At 47.9% G+C, this 15,975-nt stretch overlaps 6 protein-coding genes across 6 annotated transcripts; 3 read left to right on the top strand and 3 right to left on the bottom strand.

The window, feature by feature from the left end:
• Positions 1–1,051: 1,051 nt before the first annotated feature.
• On the top strand, positions 1,052–2,054 carry BGW36DRAFT_362407 (uncharacterized protein; the record flags this gene model as incomplete). Its single annotated transcript, XM_046214373.1, has 2 exons — positions 1,052–1,137; positions 1,181–2,054. The coding sequence occupies 2 exons, from the start codon at positions 1,052–1,054 to the stop codon at positions 2,052–2,054; spliced, it is 960 nt and encodes a 319-aa protein (XP_046068733.1).
• A 1,614-nt stretch (positions 2,055–3,668) lies between these two features.
• Positions 3,669–4,223, bottom strand: BGW36DRAFT_267188 (uncharacterized protein; the record flags this gene model as incomplete). The annotated part of the gene is made up of 3 exons (XM_046210131.1): positions 3,669–3,823; positions 3,926–4,028; positions 4,113–4,223. Coding segments are annotated over 3 exons (369 nt in total), but the record flags the coding sequence as incomplete, so codon positions are not given.
• A 307-nt stretch (positions 4,224–4,530) lies between these two features.
• On the top strand, positions 4,531–5,320 carry BGW36DRAFT_303040 (uncharacterized protein; the record flags this gene model as incomplete). Its single annotated transcript, XM_046211845.1, has 2 exons — positions 4,531–4,632; positions 4,700–5,320. 2 exons carry the CDS (start codon positions 4,531–4,533, stop codon positions 5,318–5,320), a joined length of 723 nt encoding a protein of 240 aa, XP_046068731.1.
• An 18-nt stretch (positions 5,321–5,338) lies between these two features.
• On the bottom strand, positions 5,339–6,603 carry BGW36DRAFT_29282 (putative 3-oxo-5-alpha-steroid 4-dehydrogenase). The gene is made up of 3 exons (XM_046210937.1): positions 6,360–6,603; positions 5,817–6,297; positions 5,339–5,758 (listed from the first exon to the last, which is right to left on the bottom strand). Exons 1-3 carry the CDS (start codon positions 6,453–6,455, stop codon positions 5,358–5,360), a joined length of 978 nt encoding a protein of 325 aa, XP_046068730.1. The 5' UTR covers positions 6,456–6,603; the 3' UTR covers positions 5,339–5,357.
• Positions 6,604–12,486: 5,883 nt separating this feature from the next.
• Positions 12,487–13,539, top strand: BGW36DRAFT_385345 (40S ribosomal protein S12). Its single transcript, XM_046216897.1, has 3 exons — positions 12,487–12,569; positions 12,643–12,970; positions 13,044–13,539. Exons 1-3 carry the CDS (start codon positions 12,567–12,569, stop codon positions 13,166–13,168), a joined length of 456 nt encoding a protein of 151 aa, XP_046068729.1. The 5' UTR covers positions 12,487–12,566; the 3' UTR covers positions 13,169–13,539.
• Positions 13,540–15,945, bottom strand: BGW36DRAFT_385343 (vacuolar import and degradation protein-domain-containing protein). The gene is made up of 3 exons (XM_046216896.1): positions 15,764–15,945; positions 14,021–15,665; positions 13,540–13,969 (listed from the first exon to the last, which is right to left on the bottom strand). Exons 1-3 carry the CDS (start codon positions 15,785–15,787, stop codon positions 13,779–13,781), a joined length of 1,860 nt encoding a protein of 619 aa, XP_046068728.1. The 5' UTR covers positions 15,788–15,945; the 3' UTR covers positions 13,540–13,778.
• Positions 15,946–15,975: the final 30 nt, after the last annotated feature.

The raw sequence follows: 15,975 nt of genomic DNA, 5'->3' as shown, positions 1-15,975 counted from the left end.
TAGCAGCAAAGTGAAGGGCTGTCTTTCCATTATCGGCCCGCTTCGTAATATCATCGCCGTTCTCAATCAGCCTTTCCATGACTGGTGCATTCCCATTCTGTGCCGCAATAAGTAAATTCGAATCCGCCATTGAATATTTTTGCTCCCCTATGGAGCTCTTGACGAGTAAATTCACTTGGTTGTTTAATTCTTCCAAGGTGATATCTCCCCATCTATGGCTCTTGATGTGCTTGCGCAGATTGTCTTGTCTTGTGATGACTTGCGTGCACCCGGAGAAATGACAGCGAAATCTTGCAATGGTGCCTTTGTGCTTCTTCCCGTTTCTATGTCGGTTGAGATCGGCTACCTGAGCAAATCTTTTGCTGCATTTATCACACTCGTGTGGCCTGGTGTGCGTTTTCAAATGGCGGCTATGATCAACAATTAGTATCTAAGGTACTTCATAACATATATTCCACTGGTAATGTTGAAAACTTACTTGAGTTCTGAGAGCTTAGGGAAAGCCCTAGGACAATGACTACATTTTAGATGACCAATGGTTTGGAGATCATTGAGCGTTTGGTGAATGTTTTGAGCGTCCATCTTGACTGTACATGCAGTCAGTTGTCAAAGATCGATGTATGATTTGGCCTTGGAGGTGTTTGAAGGCCAATTTCTTCTATCGAAGAAGAGGCAAATGATTAGAATCAATGACTTTAGAAGGTAGGTAAATCCAATAACACATAAGTAAAAAAGCCAAATACATATTAATGGGCGCGCCTTATACCGCTTGGGGGAAAAAAGGAGGGCAAGCCATTTTTAGGCACCGATCTATCTAATGCCGCCGCAGTATTCTTCTATCTAAGATAATATAGTGTTTACGGCTTTACCAGTTGACATGTATGGACGTGGTACTGGGTGAATGGGGGGGGGAAGAAGGGGTTAGTGCGAGGCTGGAATCTTATAAAGGCTTTGTGTCCCCCCTCAACTATCATCCCCTGCCAGCCATTCTCAACAACCTCGCTCGCACACCGAAACTTTTATTCTTCTTCAGCCTTGTTCCCATTACGTTATGTCCAGCTACCAAAACGGGCTAATCTCCGATTTTTCGGATATGGAAAAAGGCCAGTGCCCAACGAATAGTGGTGCAGATACCAAGTAATTTTTTTTTTCCGCTAATGCATGTATGCCTTTTTGGTAGAAACGAATACCAAGCCAGCTCTGAATCAACATTGGACACCGGATTTCATGTGCCTTTTGGCAGCGCCTTTGACAATCGTGGAGTTTTCGGCACTGAGTTTGATTCCCAACTCAACGCTTTCGGAGTCGAGACTACGGACGTTGATTCCAGCACCCTTGAATTGGCTGAAACTTTGGGCACTGGGCTTACCTGGAATCTCGATGCTTCTAGGGCTTGCGGTGCTGAACCGTATACACCAGTCAGTGCCATCAACGCTTCTGGATATCTAAACCCTGGGTCTTACTCTCTCTTTGATACACTTGGAGATTATGGCATTAATTACGATGCTACTATTCCCAACGTCTGTAACACTCCTGGATATCTGAACAGTGGGTATAATTCATACTTCGTTGGCCCCTACAACACCGAGGCCCCTTCAACGCTTAGTACCATTCACAAGCCTTCGGTCTTGGGCAATGGGATTTACCTAGATGTTACTCATTCTTCCGAGCCTCCGTTGATGGCTCCCAGTGCCTCTGGGGCCTCTTATGAAGCTGGTTTAACCTATGACCTCCCTGACCCTGCTAAAGCGACATTGACAGCTCCTGCCAATCTTTTTAGCTGCAATTACTCTGGTTGTTCAAGAACATTTAAACGAGAGACCTGGCTCACACGCCATAAAGAGAAACATGCCTCTAATACTGTCTTTTCCTGCCACTATCCGGGTTGCTCAAAAACATTTGGTCGACAGGCAGAGCTCAACCGTCATGAGAAACGTCATGGACCCTGTGATGAGTTCCGCTGTGAGGACTGTGATTACCAAACTGACCGGAGAGACCATTTGTCTTCCCACCGGAAATACAAACACCAGCGCACCCACAAGAAACATCTGTGAGCAGGCCAGGCTTTCATGGATACATCAATATGACCAGAGAGCGGTGTATTCGTTGGTAACTATATACAGCAATCGGCATAATTTAGGATCGCGCTCATTGATAGCTTGGATTACAGGATAGTTATTTTGGACAAATACGAGATTTTATAATTTACTGAGTATTTAGTTTACTGATTTGCAAGTAATCCACGTAGTTTTTGATTAGTACCAACCTGTTCAGTTTCAATCTGTAATCAGGCTGTCAGTGAGAGCCTTGCCGTGAGCCTTGTTTTAGGGATTCTCTAGTTGCATGCAAACCTAGAGCCCATCAACTCACCATCAATGAATTGATTTCAGCCTCATAACCCATCAGCTAGCCATATTTTTGGTTCCTATATCGCACAGACTATTTACTGTTAATAAACACAGACATATTCCATTCGGCTCGCGATTCATCAATAGCGCGATTAAACCACGGTGCCCAAATGTCTTCCTATATCGCAGCCGGGGGCTTACCGCCAAGTGTTTCACCATGAACAGCCTCGTGAATGCAAACGAGGCGGTGAGCAGGCTACTAACTAAACAAGTCAATTCATGCATTTCAAAATGGCCTAGGTTGATGACGAACCCAAACATGGGCGTAACATGCTGATGTCGGTGAACCTCGCCGCCCAAAAAAGAGAGTACATTGGCCATTCCTTGGGTAGGTTTACCCGTTACGGCAGTCCAACTCCCAAGATAAATCAGCCTAGAAAAGTAAAGAGATTTTTTTAAAAAAATTACGATAAGGCCAGGTCGACCCTGCCCCCGAAGGGACTAGATCGAATAGGGAATTCGACTACTCTTATTAGTAAGGAGATACGAACATCTAACATGTTAGACCACACCACCACCTTGTTTAAGCTATTTTGTATTTTATAAAAAACGCATCAAGCGGTGATTAATTCCTATGCAGTGCAGTCAGCTACCTATAGAGTAGGCAACTTGAAATTGATGTAAATTCTAGCAAATTGTCAGAGGTCAGTCATCAACGACATGTATTGAGCGGGTGATAATTATATATGTATAATGCCCAACTGTCAGGGAGTAGGAATAGAATTTGAAGTCGAGGGGTGAATATCCGTCCGCAATTAAGTAATTAGATGGTTTCTGGATTGACCCTGTAGCATAACACTCAATCTCTCCAATTTTTTACATAATAACACTATAAGACGACTACCTTGCTGCTTTGCATCTCTGCATGTACACTACAATCTAGAATAATAAATGAACGAGTATAAAAATCAATACAATAATTTAATTCGAGCGGAAAGTATCCAATTCATCTATCAATCCTTGATACTCGTGCAATAAAATGCTATTAAACAAACATAAGACCGAGAGACGTCATTTTTAATTCCATTGACCTTAATATTCGTGTTCAAACTATGTTGCGTAGTCTTTTCCATCTTAGATATAGCTGTACCCACTGTCAAGTGTTTATTCATTAACAGCCTTAGGGATACATAAACGGGGAGGCGAGTCCTCTTCCATATCAAATTCGGGGACCAACCAGGAAGGATTGTGGGGAGAGACGGGTGTCATCTAAATCATTGATAGTAATGAAGGCACATAATGAGAAGATAGTATTCTATTTCACTTCCTACCCTCAACCATGATAATATGATATCCGTGGCTAGTCTTCACTTCAGCATACTTCGGATTCCCCGTCGTGCTTGGCTCAAGCTCATACGCGACTTTTTCAAAGTCGCCGTGTAGACTTCCTCTGGTTTTCCAACCTAGTGACCCTCCTGCAGATGATTGTCAGTGGAGACCAGTCAAGCATAGTGACGGTTAAGGAGATGGACAAAATTTTTATAGGGATAGAAATGTGTAGGATTTGATAGACGAACCCTGTCTAGCCTTGTCTTCAGAGTATTCTTTTGCTACTTCATCGAATTTGGAGCCATTGCGAAGCTTTTCTAAGGCTTCTTCTTTTTTGGAGTGTTTTTCACACTGATTGTAACGTTAGTTGGATACCAAACACTTATGAACCAAAAAGACACTTCTTTGAGCACTGTTCATGGAATCTAAGCTCACCAGGATATGTCGGGCATTAATCGATGTCGCGGCCTTCAAGCCTTTCCCCCCCTTCCCCTTGTCATCCCCCTCAGTATTATCCTTTCCCTTGCCCTTCCCTCCTTTAGTCTTGTCTCCCTTGGCCTTGTCTCCTTTGGGGTCCTTTTTAGCACCCATTTTAGAGCCGAACAGCACAACTTCGTCGACGTGCCAGGCCTATCAATGATGCAGATGATAAAGCCAAGCGGGGATGATGCTGTGGGGTTGATGTTGATGCCTGAGGAAGAAATAGCCCGCCACTGGCCAATGAGCCGTGAACACCCCGCACAAGCTTCGTTTGTTCATAGAGTTCTTTTAGTCAACATCCAAGGAGCTGTGGCAAATATTGATAAATCCGAGAAGATGTAGGGTCACAGTGCTCGTTCTGTGTAGTATCACCATGTCGGCACTCGAAGCAGCTCGAATCGCTAGGTTGTCTGATAGTGCATACTACATTCCCGACTTTATTACTGAGGACGAAGAATCTAAGTTACTGCAGAAAGTCTGTTTTCTCTTATACAAACTGAATAGATGAAATCTCAATCCTAACTACTTTTCTGATACTACAGATAAACTCCGTCCCCCCTCCACGCTGGACCCAACTCTCCCATCGACGATTACAAACATGGCCCTCGACACTCAGCAAATCGAACACACTGCTATCCGCACCGCTCCCAGCGTGGCTGCAAGATCCTATCATCCATCCACGACTCGAAGCCCTAGGCTGCTTCGCTGATTCGCCTCATCAAGGACCGAACCACGTGCTGATCAATGAGTATCAGCCAGGTCAAGGGATTATGCCGCATGAGGACGGGCCCGCGTATTACCCGCTTGTAGTGACGGTTAGTATAGGAGCGCCGATTGTACTGGATATTTACGAGAAGAGTGGTGGTGGAGAGGAAAGTGGTTGTTTGGATCGGACGCCGAGGTTTCGGGTTCTACAGGAACCGCGGAGTTTGTTGATTACGACTGCGGGGTTGTACACGCAGTATCTACATGGGATTGAAGAGCGTCTGCGGGATGAAGAGTTGGGTCGGGAGGGTATTTGTAATTGGGAATTACTTGGGAATGCGAAGGTCTACAGTGCTGGGTTTTATGACAGAAAGACGAGGATAAGTCTGACCTACCGCGACGTACTCAAGGTGGCCAAGGTGGGAAACTCAATGAGATTCTTGACTGCGGGACGGTGATAGAAACACAAATGAGATGATGAAAGGATTGACATTGTTAATATATACCCGGTATCATAATCCATTTTCCGCGAATACTCTCCTCGCCGAATTTCTCCTTATACCATTTCTGGCTGTTCCGCGCCGTCCCACCGAGATTGACCACGACGAAAAACAGGCCACAGAGGATGGTCTTGTTCAAGAATTCCCCTTCTGGGGCTGCGAGGAATGTGAGCGAGAGATATATCACGCATTCTGCCGTGTAGTGTGGAGAGACCACCCAGGTGAAGAGCGGATGTGTTGGGACGGTGTATTTCTTCAGCGATGAGAGGTAATGGTGACAATCGTGTTGTAGGCCAGACGCCATCAAGAACACCGGTAGGAATAGGAGTGTTTTTAAGGTCGGGACGACGGTGACTCGGAAGTCGTCCAGGGTTAACGTGTTTGAAAGCACCGCGCCTGCGTGATAGATAGATCGTTAGTAAAAACCGTGATTTGATAGGAAGTATTGACATACCCAATCCTTCAATCCATATTGCTATTGTAACCCCCAAGTAAAAGGACAACCCCAGCAGCCAATGCACCACGCCCATGCGCGACGAGGACGGTTTCGCGAATGCAAAACTCTCATACAGCCTCCGCACACCCTGAATAACCACTAGCCCAATACACAGCAAGACCTGACGCAGGGTCATCGATTTCTGCAAATGCTCAGAACTCGTATTCGCCACGACAAACCGAAACGCAGGGCCATGAGTAAGGAGCTGATTGATCCAGAACGCCGAAGAAAGCAGCAACGTAATGTAGTAATGCGTAAAGTATCTGTGCGGCACCTGCCAGGTTGCCAGGCGGTCCAGGACACTCGTTACGACAGTTGCATCGGATGAGGGCTGTTTGGGGGTTGAATCGCCATCTTGTGTCTTGGCCGTGGACGATGACCGGGCACCGTAATTGACGAAGCGACTGTTCAGAGCAGGGAGGGAGGTGAAGAGCAGCGTCTGTCGTAATGGAGTTAATATGTAATTATATGGTCAATGCCGAGGGAGAGGTGGGCGCGCACTGTACACGCGGCGAAAATAAAGCACGCGCGGACGGCGTCGATAATGTCGATGCCTAGAAGTGATTCGAAAATGGTATCATCATTGTTTGCTGCCATATCTCGTCATTTCTTCTCAGTCGTGGTTGGCAGATCGATTGTGTTGCTAGCTGGGTTTGGTGAAAGAAATATTAAGCTTCGGTGGACGGACCGGCAGGGCCGAGTGACTATCGTGAGATGACTGAGTGACATGACAATTAATATGATTCAGTGTTTAATAATTATTATTTTCTCCCGATTATTGCTAGAACTTTGTATTGAGCTGTTTCACATGAATTTCAATTGTGTACAACTGATATGTTGAATGGTACACCATGGAGCTGCTAATAACAACGTGAGTAACGTTGCCAGGCTCGGTTAGTGACTACGAAAGCTGCGATAACGATCAGCGAGAATAAGATAACAATAATATTGGCCAAATGGTAAGGTGGACCTGATATCTGTCATTTGTTGATCACGCAAGACAGTTACTGATAGTGATTCTGTCCAAGCGCAGTCCGCGTGCGTTATCAGCACCTCCTCCATGCAAGCAGCTGATTGGCAAACCAGCTTATGGGAAGGATCATGGATGGATCGATGGCGATCGTTCTCGAAATTCGGATAGTCAGAAACACCAGTTATTCTCATTTGAGTATCCTGTCACATTATCTCTTCTGCCTGTTAGCTGGTGCAGGTGTGGCGCCTAGTTAATGGGTGAGCTGGCGAGACAGCTGCAGTCTCTGCAGGCTGCAAGTTGAACACAGCATGGCGTCTCAGCTGTCGCATAGCTGGACGAAGTCGTCCAATCCAGTGTTAAAGTTTGGCGGCCAATAGTAGACGAAAGCGGCAGCGTGGATGATGGATCGTCGGGCAGGAAAGTGAGCCAGCCACTGGCAGCAGACGAGGTGGAGAGCGACCTAAGCGGAAGCGGTGTGGTGAGAAAAATGGAGGCTGGTTGCGTGTGCTGCAGATTGCAGTCCCAAGAATCGGCAGATTCAGCAGATTCAATCCTCGATGCTAGTATTATTCCCTGTTAAATCGATGGCACATAGTCAGTAAGTAGTAGTCGTCTGGTGGTGGGCTGGTTAAGAGAAAAGCGAAGTTGCAGCGATGGCTGGAGATGCCACCCAGTAGCATGGTGGCGGGACTGCAAGAAGAGGAGGAATGGCACGCTTCACATGCAGCAGCAGGCTGGCCAGAAGCCAGAAACCAGAGAGCCCCAGACTAATAATACTCATCACTATGCTTGACCAAGAAGTAGGCTGTGTGAATCTCATGATGGCTGTCTGCCGAACCTTGATGATTGGCTTGGCTGGCGACGCGACAATGCCATACTATGCAATAAAATAAAAAGTATGTTGGCGATAAGAGATAAAGCTAAACCAAGGAACAGTCATAACGATGGAAAATAATTAAAATACAGTCACCATAATAAATAAGATAATCAATGGGAAGAAGGAAAAAATCCGAGCAAAGGTAGCATTGCCACCGGGCCAGCGAGCGGCAACGGCAGTAATTATTGTTATTATTATTAGCGGGCAGCCAGGTAGGCAGCGCGCAGGCAGGGAAGGGAAGGAGCCAGCCCAGGACGATCTCCACCCTCCATCCTCGTCCTCCACCGCGCTCAGCTTTCCTTTTCTCTTCCTTCCTTCCTGCTCTTCTCTTGCGCTCCCCTCAAAACATCCGCTTCCACGCACACCCCCGTCTCCATTATTTCCCACCACAACTACCTCAACTACGTCGCCTGTGTTTAATAGCGTCTCGACGCGCCACTCGCATCGGTATCTTCGATCGATCGATCTTATTGCAGCCAATTGCGCAGCCATCTGTAATCTGCAATCTTTAATCCTAACACCCACGTCGTCGACCGACTGATTGCGGGTCTCGCTCAGGGTCGATTTCGACTCCCATTGCCATCGCCGCCACGGCAGGCCATCATGACGAGCAAATCTCTGTACAGTCTGACCTTATCGCTATGAGTGATGCCGATGCCGCTCCATCGCCGTCGCTAGATGCCCCCGGTGCTGAAGGCTCTCCTCGTCCGTCTCAAGAGGAAACCGTGCCCAGCAAATTAACATCTCCTCCTGCCCTACCCCCGCCCTCAAATCAATCGCGTTCCAAGCCGGATGCCGACCGTGACGCCGATCAAGATGAGGTTCTCAGCACCAAGGCTGACTCGGAAGCCGAAACCATCATCCAGTCGGGTCGCGAATCGCTGTCGCCTGAGAAACTGAAGAAGCACATTCAACACCGATCTCGTGATGATGTGAATCAGCCCGGTCAGGAAGACCCGTCCATCAATCGAGACACATCTCCATCGGCGAAGAAACGTAAGCGCTCCCAAGACGACTCTCAGGATGGTAGCCAGCACGCTACATCCAAGTCCAGCCCGCGATCTAGACGATCCTCCCTGTCCTCGGTGGTGAAGAAGGAAGGCACAGATGTGCCGCCAACCCTGACTCGTCGAGATTCAGTTCATTCTACTGCTACTGCCGATCGGCCGATCAATGGAATCCCACATGATCGGAAACGTAGTTCAAGTGAAAGCGTCCTCGAGGGCGACTTGACTGACAACGAAACATCTTCCCATGAACGACAACGCTTAGACTCGACGCGCCATCGCGAAAGACGGGAGAAGACACAACCTACGCCGAGTTATCGATCCAAAGACCGCTCTTTATCACCGCCTTATCGGTCGCATAAAAGGGCCGCCTCGGGCCCGCAACAAGGTGTTGAAAATTTGCAGCGCAAGCGAAAGCTACCTGCTACACTTTCAACAGGTGGTCATCGCCAAAGTTCTGAAGATCGACAGTCAGTGTCGTCATCTGCTAGTGCCTCGCCGATGCCCTCAAGTCGTTCTCGCAGACTTACATCCTCCGACGGCAATGCTCTCGCACCTGCCAAAACAGCAACCCACAAGAAGCAGAGAGATCAGAACGGACGCACGCGACTTGCACGAGCATGTGCAGCTCATGAATACGAGGTGGCGGTCGCTAGGCATGCTGAGCGTCCGGAGGACTTGAATGTGGCTGATAATGCGGGAAACACTCCCCTGCAGATTGCCTCTTTGGAAGGATGCGCTCCTATCGTAAAGTTTCTTTTGAGCGCCGGCTGCGAAATTGACACAAAAAACATTGATAAAGACACTCCCCTCATTGATGCAGTTGAAAACGGTCACCTCGAAGTTGTGAAATTGTTACTCGATGCAGGCGCTAATCCTCGGACCGTAAATGCCGAGGGTGATGAGCCGTACGATTTGGTTCCATCGGATATAGAGGAGTATGAAGAAATCCGGAAAATCATTTCCCGGGCCAAGATAAACCCTCCCCGAAAAAGAGCTTCAGAAGACAATGGTGTTCGTTCCGGCTCCACCAAGAGTTCTGTTCCTCGAGCAACATCAGCAACAAGCCCACGAGATTCACCCCCCGCACATTCTATGATGAGCCCGCCGCCTGGAGTGAGTACGGCCACTAGGCGCAAAACTGTACGAAGCGAAGCAACCCGCAACGACCTTTTATGGACCAAACCGACACAAGAAAACTTATGCAATTTTGCGGCCAAAGGTGATATGGCAGGAGTCGCTAACGTGTTGAACGTCATTCAAAAAGCTGATACCGAATCGTTAATCGCTGCGGCTAAAGGAGGACACGAGGACGTGATGTCTTTGTTACTTGGCATGGGTGATGCAGATCCTGATCCGGAGCCAGTTCAAAATCCCAGCTGCCGGCCTGGATACAACACTCCAATGCTTGCGGCTATTGGACGAGGTAGTCTCGCCACAATACGTCTTTTGTTGGACCAGCCTGGGTTTAACCCGACTCGACGGTTATACCGTGGCTCTACTTATTACGAACTTGCAGAAGATCGCAAGGGTGAGAATTGGGAAGAAGAAGCAGCGCTTTTGAAGAACGCGTACGAGCAATCCAAGAGCGTAAAAAAGATACGGAAAGCAGAAACAAAGTCACCAAAAAGAGCCCGGGATCAAGAGAAAGAGTCAGCAAGAAAATCTCGACGAGAATCGTCTTCTCCTATCGCTGCTCCCCGAAGGCCAGTTCGCAGTCCAAACTCCTCTCGCACGGTGGATGGTCCGGCTAAAGAGAATATCAAGACACGAGATACCTCTTTGCACGGTAAAGACAAGCCTAGCAGTACTGGGCGAGTGAAATCTTCAAGTCGAGATGATGCTCACAGCGAACACTCGGCGGATCCAGACCATCCTAAAATTAAGAAAATCACCTCCGAAAGGCGGCAAAGCGATGCTGCAAGCAGCCGTGGGGAAGAAGCTCCAAAGCGTCGTCGACTCATTGCTGGCCGCCCCCCACAAGACCGTGACAAGAGACGACCTAGCCTCATGTCTACCGATTCTTTGTCCGGACGAGACGAATTCTTAAAGGCCTACTCTAAAGAAGCGAATGAGCTGAAGGATATTCATAAGATCAAGTTAAAAAGAGCACGTCACAGCCTTTCTCCTGAACGGTCCCGCTCTCGAGGTTCAGAAAAGGGAAAAGACACCGAAGAATATCAGAAAAAGAAGCGACGCCTTCAGCAAGAGGACGGCCCCCATAAGTTGACCAATGGTGTTCCAAGTGTCCAAAGAAAATCCTCTGAGACCTCATCCGGCAAGAAAGAGCCACGCCCACCACCTTCAGATTCAAATAAAACCCAAAAGGATACATCTTCGGAGAAAGTTATTACTCAACCAGTTGACACACCAGTTCCAGTTAAAGAGGAGCATAAGAAGCAAGACCCGCAAGACCTCGATCAAATACCGATGGAAGATCCCGCTAAAGAGCTAGGCCCTACTGCGAAGGAGAAAGATGATGCCAGGGAAAACCAAGATGTTCAGATGGTGCAGGAAGAAGAGGAGAAGCGTACAGCCGAAGAAATCGAGGCCGATCGCGTCGCTCAGGAAGAGGAAGAGTCTCGTAAAGCAGCCGAACAAGCTCGGGTCGCTCGTGAAAAGGCTGACGAGGAAGAACGCAAAAGAAAAGAAGCTGAACAGCGAAGGATCAGGCAGGCTGAGGAGGAACGCCAGCGAAGAGCTGAACAGGAGCGGGCACGTATCGCTAAACTCCGCAAGGAGCAAGAGGAACAAGAACAACGGCGCCGCGATGCGCTTCCCAGTCGACTTCGTGTCGCTGCAAACCTTGTTGGGGCAAACGATCCCATCGCTAAAAGTCACGTGTGGCTAAAACAATTTATGCCGGTAGTAACTGCCAAGACGCAACAGCTTGATCCTTCGTGTGGGCCAGAAGTTGCAGACGAAGTTTGGGTACCTAATTTCCTTGTGGCACCTCTCCTTGCAACTAATGATCTACAACTTTCGCAATACTCTAGCTGGGAGAAACGGTATGCTACATATACGCAGCGTCTGAACCTATGGCGAGTGACCCGCAGAATCTTGGTGCAAACTGATGATATGGAGGGTGGAGGTTCTTCATTCGGACAAGCTATTCAGCGGGACGGCGAAACACGCCCGAAGTATTTTGACATGGAGCATGTCTTCTGGGTGAAACTGTCTGATTTTATGGATTTGGTCCCTCATATACCTCACCTCAACGGGTTGGAGCTGGAATTCCTTAAGATGCACATCGACCAAGAGCCATCGCTTCTAGCGAATCATTTTTCCGGGCCACAGGTGAACGGGACCGCGTTTTTCTCTACCGAGCGTCATGAATCGGCAGGCCCAGTCAATGGCTTGACGAATGGTTATGGGCATGCGCATCATAGTACATATGTTTGATTCTCCTCGGGTGCATTGAATTGTATTGGGGTAATTCTATTACGATACGAGATCATTACGTTCGGCGGTGTTTTCCTATGTTTATACATGTATGATATGATACCTCTTACTGTAACTTGTGCATGGATGGCAGCAATGATAGCTGATCATCCTCGTTCGTCTGTATGTAGGGATTCCGATAATGGACAATTGGACATATTGAATCTCCCTTATTAAAGCAAAGTAGATAGACAACGTATTCAACGTATTCAACTCTGATTGGCCATCCGTATTACATAATCCTAAAACACCATTCCGGATTCGGGTAGGGCACTCGGCACACTGAGTGCGCCCACATCGAAAATAGGCGGGAAATTTACAACCATCGCAAATCTTTAATACGCTACATCCATTAACATCTTCCTGCACTCTTTGAGGATAATCCGACAAGACTAACACAACTTGCAAAAATGGTATTCCTCCTTTCACCATAATCACAAATTTCTATCCTTCAGCCATTTATACTAACGAAATTCTAATCACCAGTCGGACGGAGAAGAGACCATTTCCAACCCCCCCGTCGCCGAGGCCGATGAGGTCGAGGTTTCCGCGGACGCCGGTGCCGGCGGCCAGATGTCGGTTCTCGATGCGCTCAAGGGCGTGCTGAAGATCGCTTTGATCCACGACGGTCTTGCTCGTGGTCTACGCGAGGCCTCCAAGGCTCTGGACCGTCGCCAGGCCCATATGTGCGTCCTCAACGAGAGCTGTGAGGAGGAGGCCTACAAGAAGCTCGTTGTTGCTTTGTGCTCCGAGCACAAGATCCCCTTGATCAAGGTCCCTGATGGAAAGCTCCTTGGCGAGTGGGTTGGTCTTTGTGCGTCTCCCATCCTCCCCATTTTTCGTCCCTTTTTTTGTAGGGTTCAGGCTAATAGATTGTTTTTTGACAGGCCAGCTTGACCGTGAGGGTAACGCTCGCAAGGTCGTCAACTGCTCTTGCGTCGTCGTCCGTGACTGGGGTGAGGAGTCCCAGGAGCGCTCCATCCTTCTCAACTACTTCCAGACCGAGCAGTAAACTCTCCCACTCTCGCGTACGTCCATGGATAGCCGGGAATATCGTTTTTATTCCTGGTGCGTGTTGATCTTCGACCATCTTTTTCTATATTTCCGGGATTTAGCACATTTGAGGGATGATGTGACGAGTGTGATAAAGGATTGGGAGGAATGGTTCGTCGATCAATCAATGTCCATAGATGGGAAGTGAAGGGAAGGGAATTATATGCCCGATGAGAATAGAAATGAGAAAATGATAGTTCATGCTTCATATCTTGGATGAATCCAGTAGTATCAATTAATATCTGGTATAAATATCTGGTATAGTAGGATTGAAGAAACGTGAATACATGTATTCTGATTCTGCAGTAGGAAGACTTCAAATGTTATTCCTATTCACTGAGGTCGTATGTATGCATAATCATAAAATAAATACACTAAATACCCGCTAATATAATCGCTGAATCAAATGAAACAAGGGAGGGGAATATGCGAATGCGCTAGACTAGAAAAAGTGGAAAAAGTGGTAAAAGGTATACAACGACTATATCAAGTATTGTTGATGGCCCCGAAATGTTTCTTGAACAGAAAAACTCCATGCATGACAAATCTCAACGTCTTTATATAAAGTATTAACGGAAACTATAAGCTGAGAATGTCATATTCTGTCTCTCCGGTTTCAGAGATAATTGCTGGTATGGTGAACTGCCTGGATCGTAATACAGACCTTCGATTTCTCCGGTCTCGCGGTGTAAAGAGATGTAATAGAAGCCAGAAATTGTGAGGCCCTGGCGAGCGTCGGTAGGTGTAATGAAGCAACGTTCTAGAAAAAATATTTAGTCAATGCTTTCAAGACAGGAGAACCGGGGCTTACCCTTCCAGCGCATGAGAATCCAGTTTTTCCTCCACTTCTCCGTCATCCATTCCCTACTCAACAGCCCTCTCATAACTGCTTCATCTGAGAGCTCCTTGAAAGGCTGTAGTTCTCGCCAGTACGTACTGTCGATATCGGCATCGGCCTTGAAACTTGTTGTCTCCAGGGTATGGATGTTTAAATCAATAATCTCTCCTTCGAGAAAAGTGACTATATGAGCATCACGGGTCGGTGATGTTTTGTCAGGAATATTATAAGCCTCCATAGTTCCCGTCAAAGACATGGAGGAATAGTCCACGCTATGAATAGTCACCTTCACAGGCCAATGTTCTCCTTTAGGTTCTCTACCGGCGGGGCCTTCACGAACGTTGTTCGCCCAATAGCGTCGGCCACTTGTTGTCGACACACTGATTCGGTCGAACTCTGGGTTAATCATGAATATCGTTTCGGCTGGCGGTCGACGTTCGGATGTCACTCTGTGATCAAGCATCATGGTTTGATTTGGTATATTGCTGTTCATTGCCTTCTGTGATCCTGCAAATACTGCCCCTGGTTGCAGCCAAGAACAATACGGGGGAGGCATTATTGTTGACGGATCTAGAAGAAAATCACCTTCGTTGTGATTGTCTATGAAATACTCTTCACGAACGAATCCTCGCTGAATAGCCGACGACATCCTCTCCGCCAAGGAGCTGCAGTTGCGAATAGATTCTAAATATTTTATCGTCTCCCTCAATCTCGCGCTTGAAGGATTGTCTCTCAAAGATGGCCGGTGTGTATTCAGTCTTTCCCGAAGATCCCCTGATGCGTTTCTCAGACTCATCCGCAGAGCACGTGGTGCTGATGGAGGCCTGTTTCTCTCACGTTCTCGTTCTCGTTCCCGCTCTCGGTCCCTTTCTTCTGCTTCTTGACCACCATTCCGTTCTCGTTCTCGCTCTCGCTCGCGTTCCCTTTCCAAAATATAGTTTTGAAGCGTGCGAGTACGAGAGGCAAACCTAGTTCCACGACGCATAGACTGCAGCAACGCTTCGGTGATTGTACCGGGAACTGCTCGGTCTTGAGAACTTGATTCGCTCCTCTCTGATATGTCTCCAGAATATGGAGACAACGTCCTCCCTATAACATCTCGTCTTGATATTCGAGGAAGAGACATATCACCAGCTGAGCTTCGATCCGAGCCTCGTCCATACCAAACACCATCTGCATGTGGATTTTGATTTACTGCAACTTCCCAGCGTCCATCGTTGTCGTTCGCTTCCTCATCCGGCCCTGGTGCCCATCCATATAGAGCGCGTGTACTTGGAACTAGCCCATCATAACTTGGAACTCCACTCGAGTCATCACGATGTCGCCGAATAACCGGAAGCCGCCGGTTGACGTCCACGGAGGGTCGTGGGCGCCTCCCCTCCTCGATATCCATGCTTTCGAGGTCAACTTCTGGCAACAAGGCCAAGCGCCTTCTTCTCGCGCGACTAGCGGATGATGATTCGGGCGGGGAATGAGGGCGAGCGCGCAAAAAGCTCACGTTCTCATCATTCGCATCGTCGATGTTGATTAATGTCGCCGCTAGGTTAGGTGTTGGACTCGTAATCGAATCTAGCTGTTGTAGGTAGGGGGTTGTCGTAGATGATAGTGAGGGTGTCTCCTGAAGATATAGCGAGGCTGTCAGACACTTGAGGCACACAGCGACCATTCTTGATGGAAAACAAAGGCTATTGAGAAAAACGCACGATCCCGACTTACCGAGGGAGAGTTTGCGGGTGGCATCGTTGCGCACTACCAAGATTTCTCTTCCATGTGTAGGACGAGGCTGGTGGAAGATCGAGCAGATGAAGATACTGGCAAATGTCGCGCCTGCGGATAGCATAACACCAACGAGGTATAGAGTGCCAAAGTTGAGATATGAGGCAGATCGTTGATAAGAGAGTCTCTCGGTGGAGGGTGTGCTAAGCCTG

The sequence above is a fragment of the Talaromyces proteolyticus genome (assembly GCF_021365285.1).
Source record: "Talaromyces proteolyticus strain PMI_201 chromosome Unknown BGW36scaffold_10, whole genome shotgun sequence".
In the NCBI taxonomy this organism is placed as follows: domain Eukaryota; kingdom Fungi; phylum Ascomycota; class Eurotiomycetes; order Eurotiales; family Trichocomaceae; genus Talaromyces; species Talaromyces proteolyticus.
Note: the sequence above shows the minus strand (reverse complement) of the source record. Positions and strands in the feature narration are given on the sequence as shown.

Bases quoted from the DNA above. Each gene is read 5' to 3' on its own strand.
- BGW36DRAFT_29282 (XM_046210937.1), bottom strand. From the start codon at position 6,455: ATGGCAGCAAACAATGATGATACCATTTTCGAATCACTTCTAGGCATC. The intron at 6,298-6,359 runs GTGCGCGCCCAC...CCATTACGACAG, and splicing joins TTATTTTCGCCGCGTGTACA to ACGCTGCTCTTCACCTCCCT. The intron at 5,759-5,816 runs GTATGTCAATAC...TCTATCACGCAG, and splicing joins AATATGGATTGAAGGATTGG to GCGCGGTGCTTTCAAACACG.
- BGW36DRAFT_385345 (XM_046216897.1), top strand. The intron at 12,971-13,043 runs GTGCGTCTCCCA...GTTTTTTGACAG, and splicing joins TGGCGAGTGGGTTGGTCTTT to GCCAGCTTGACCGTGAGGGT.
- BGW36DRAFT_385343 (XM_046216896.1), bottom strand. From the start codon at position 15,787: ATGCCACCCGCAAACTCTCCCTCG. The intron at 15,666-15,763 runs GTAAGTCGGGAT...CTATATCTTCAG, and splicing joins CACCCGCAAACTCTCCCTCG to GAGACACCCTCACTATCATC. The intron at 13,970-14,020 runs GTAAGCCCCGGT...TATTTTTTCTAG, and splicing joins GATTCTCATGCGCTGGAAGG to AACGTTGCTTCATTACACCT.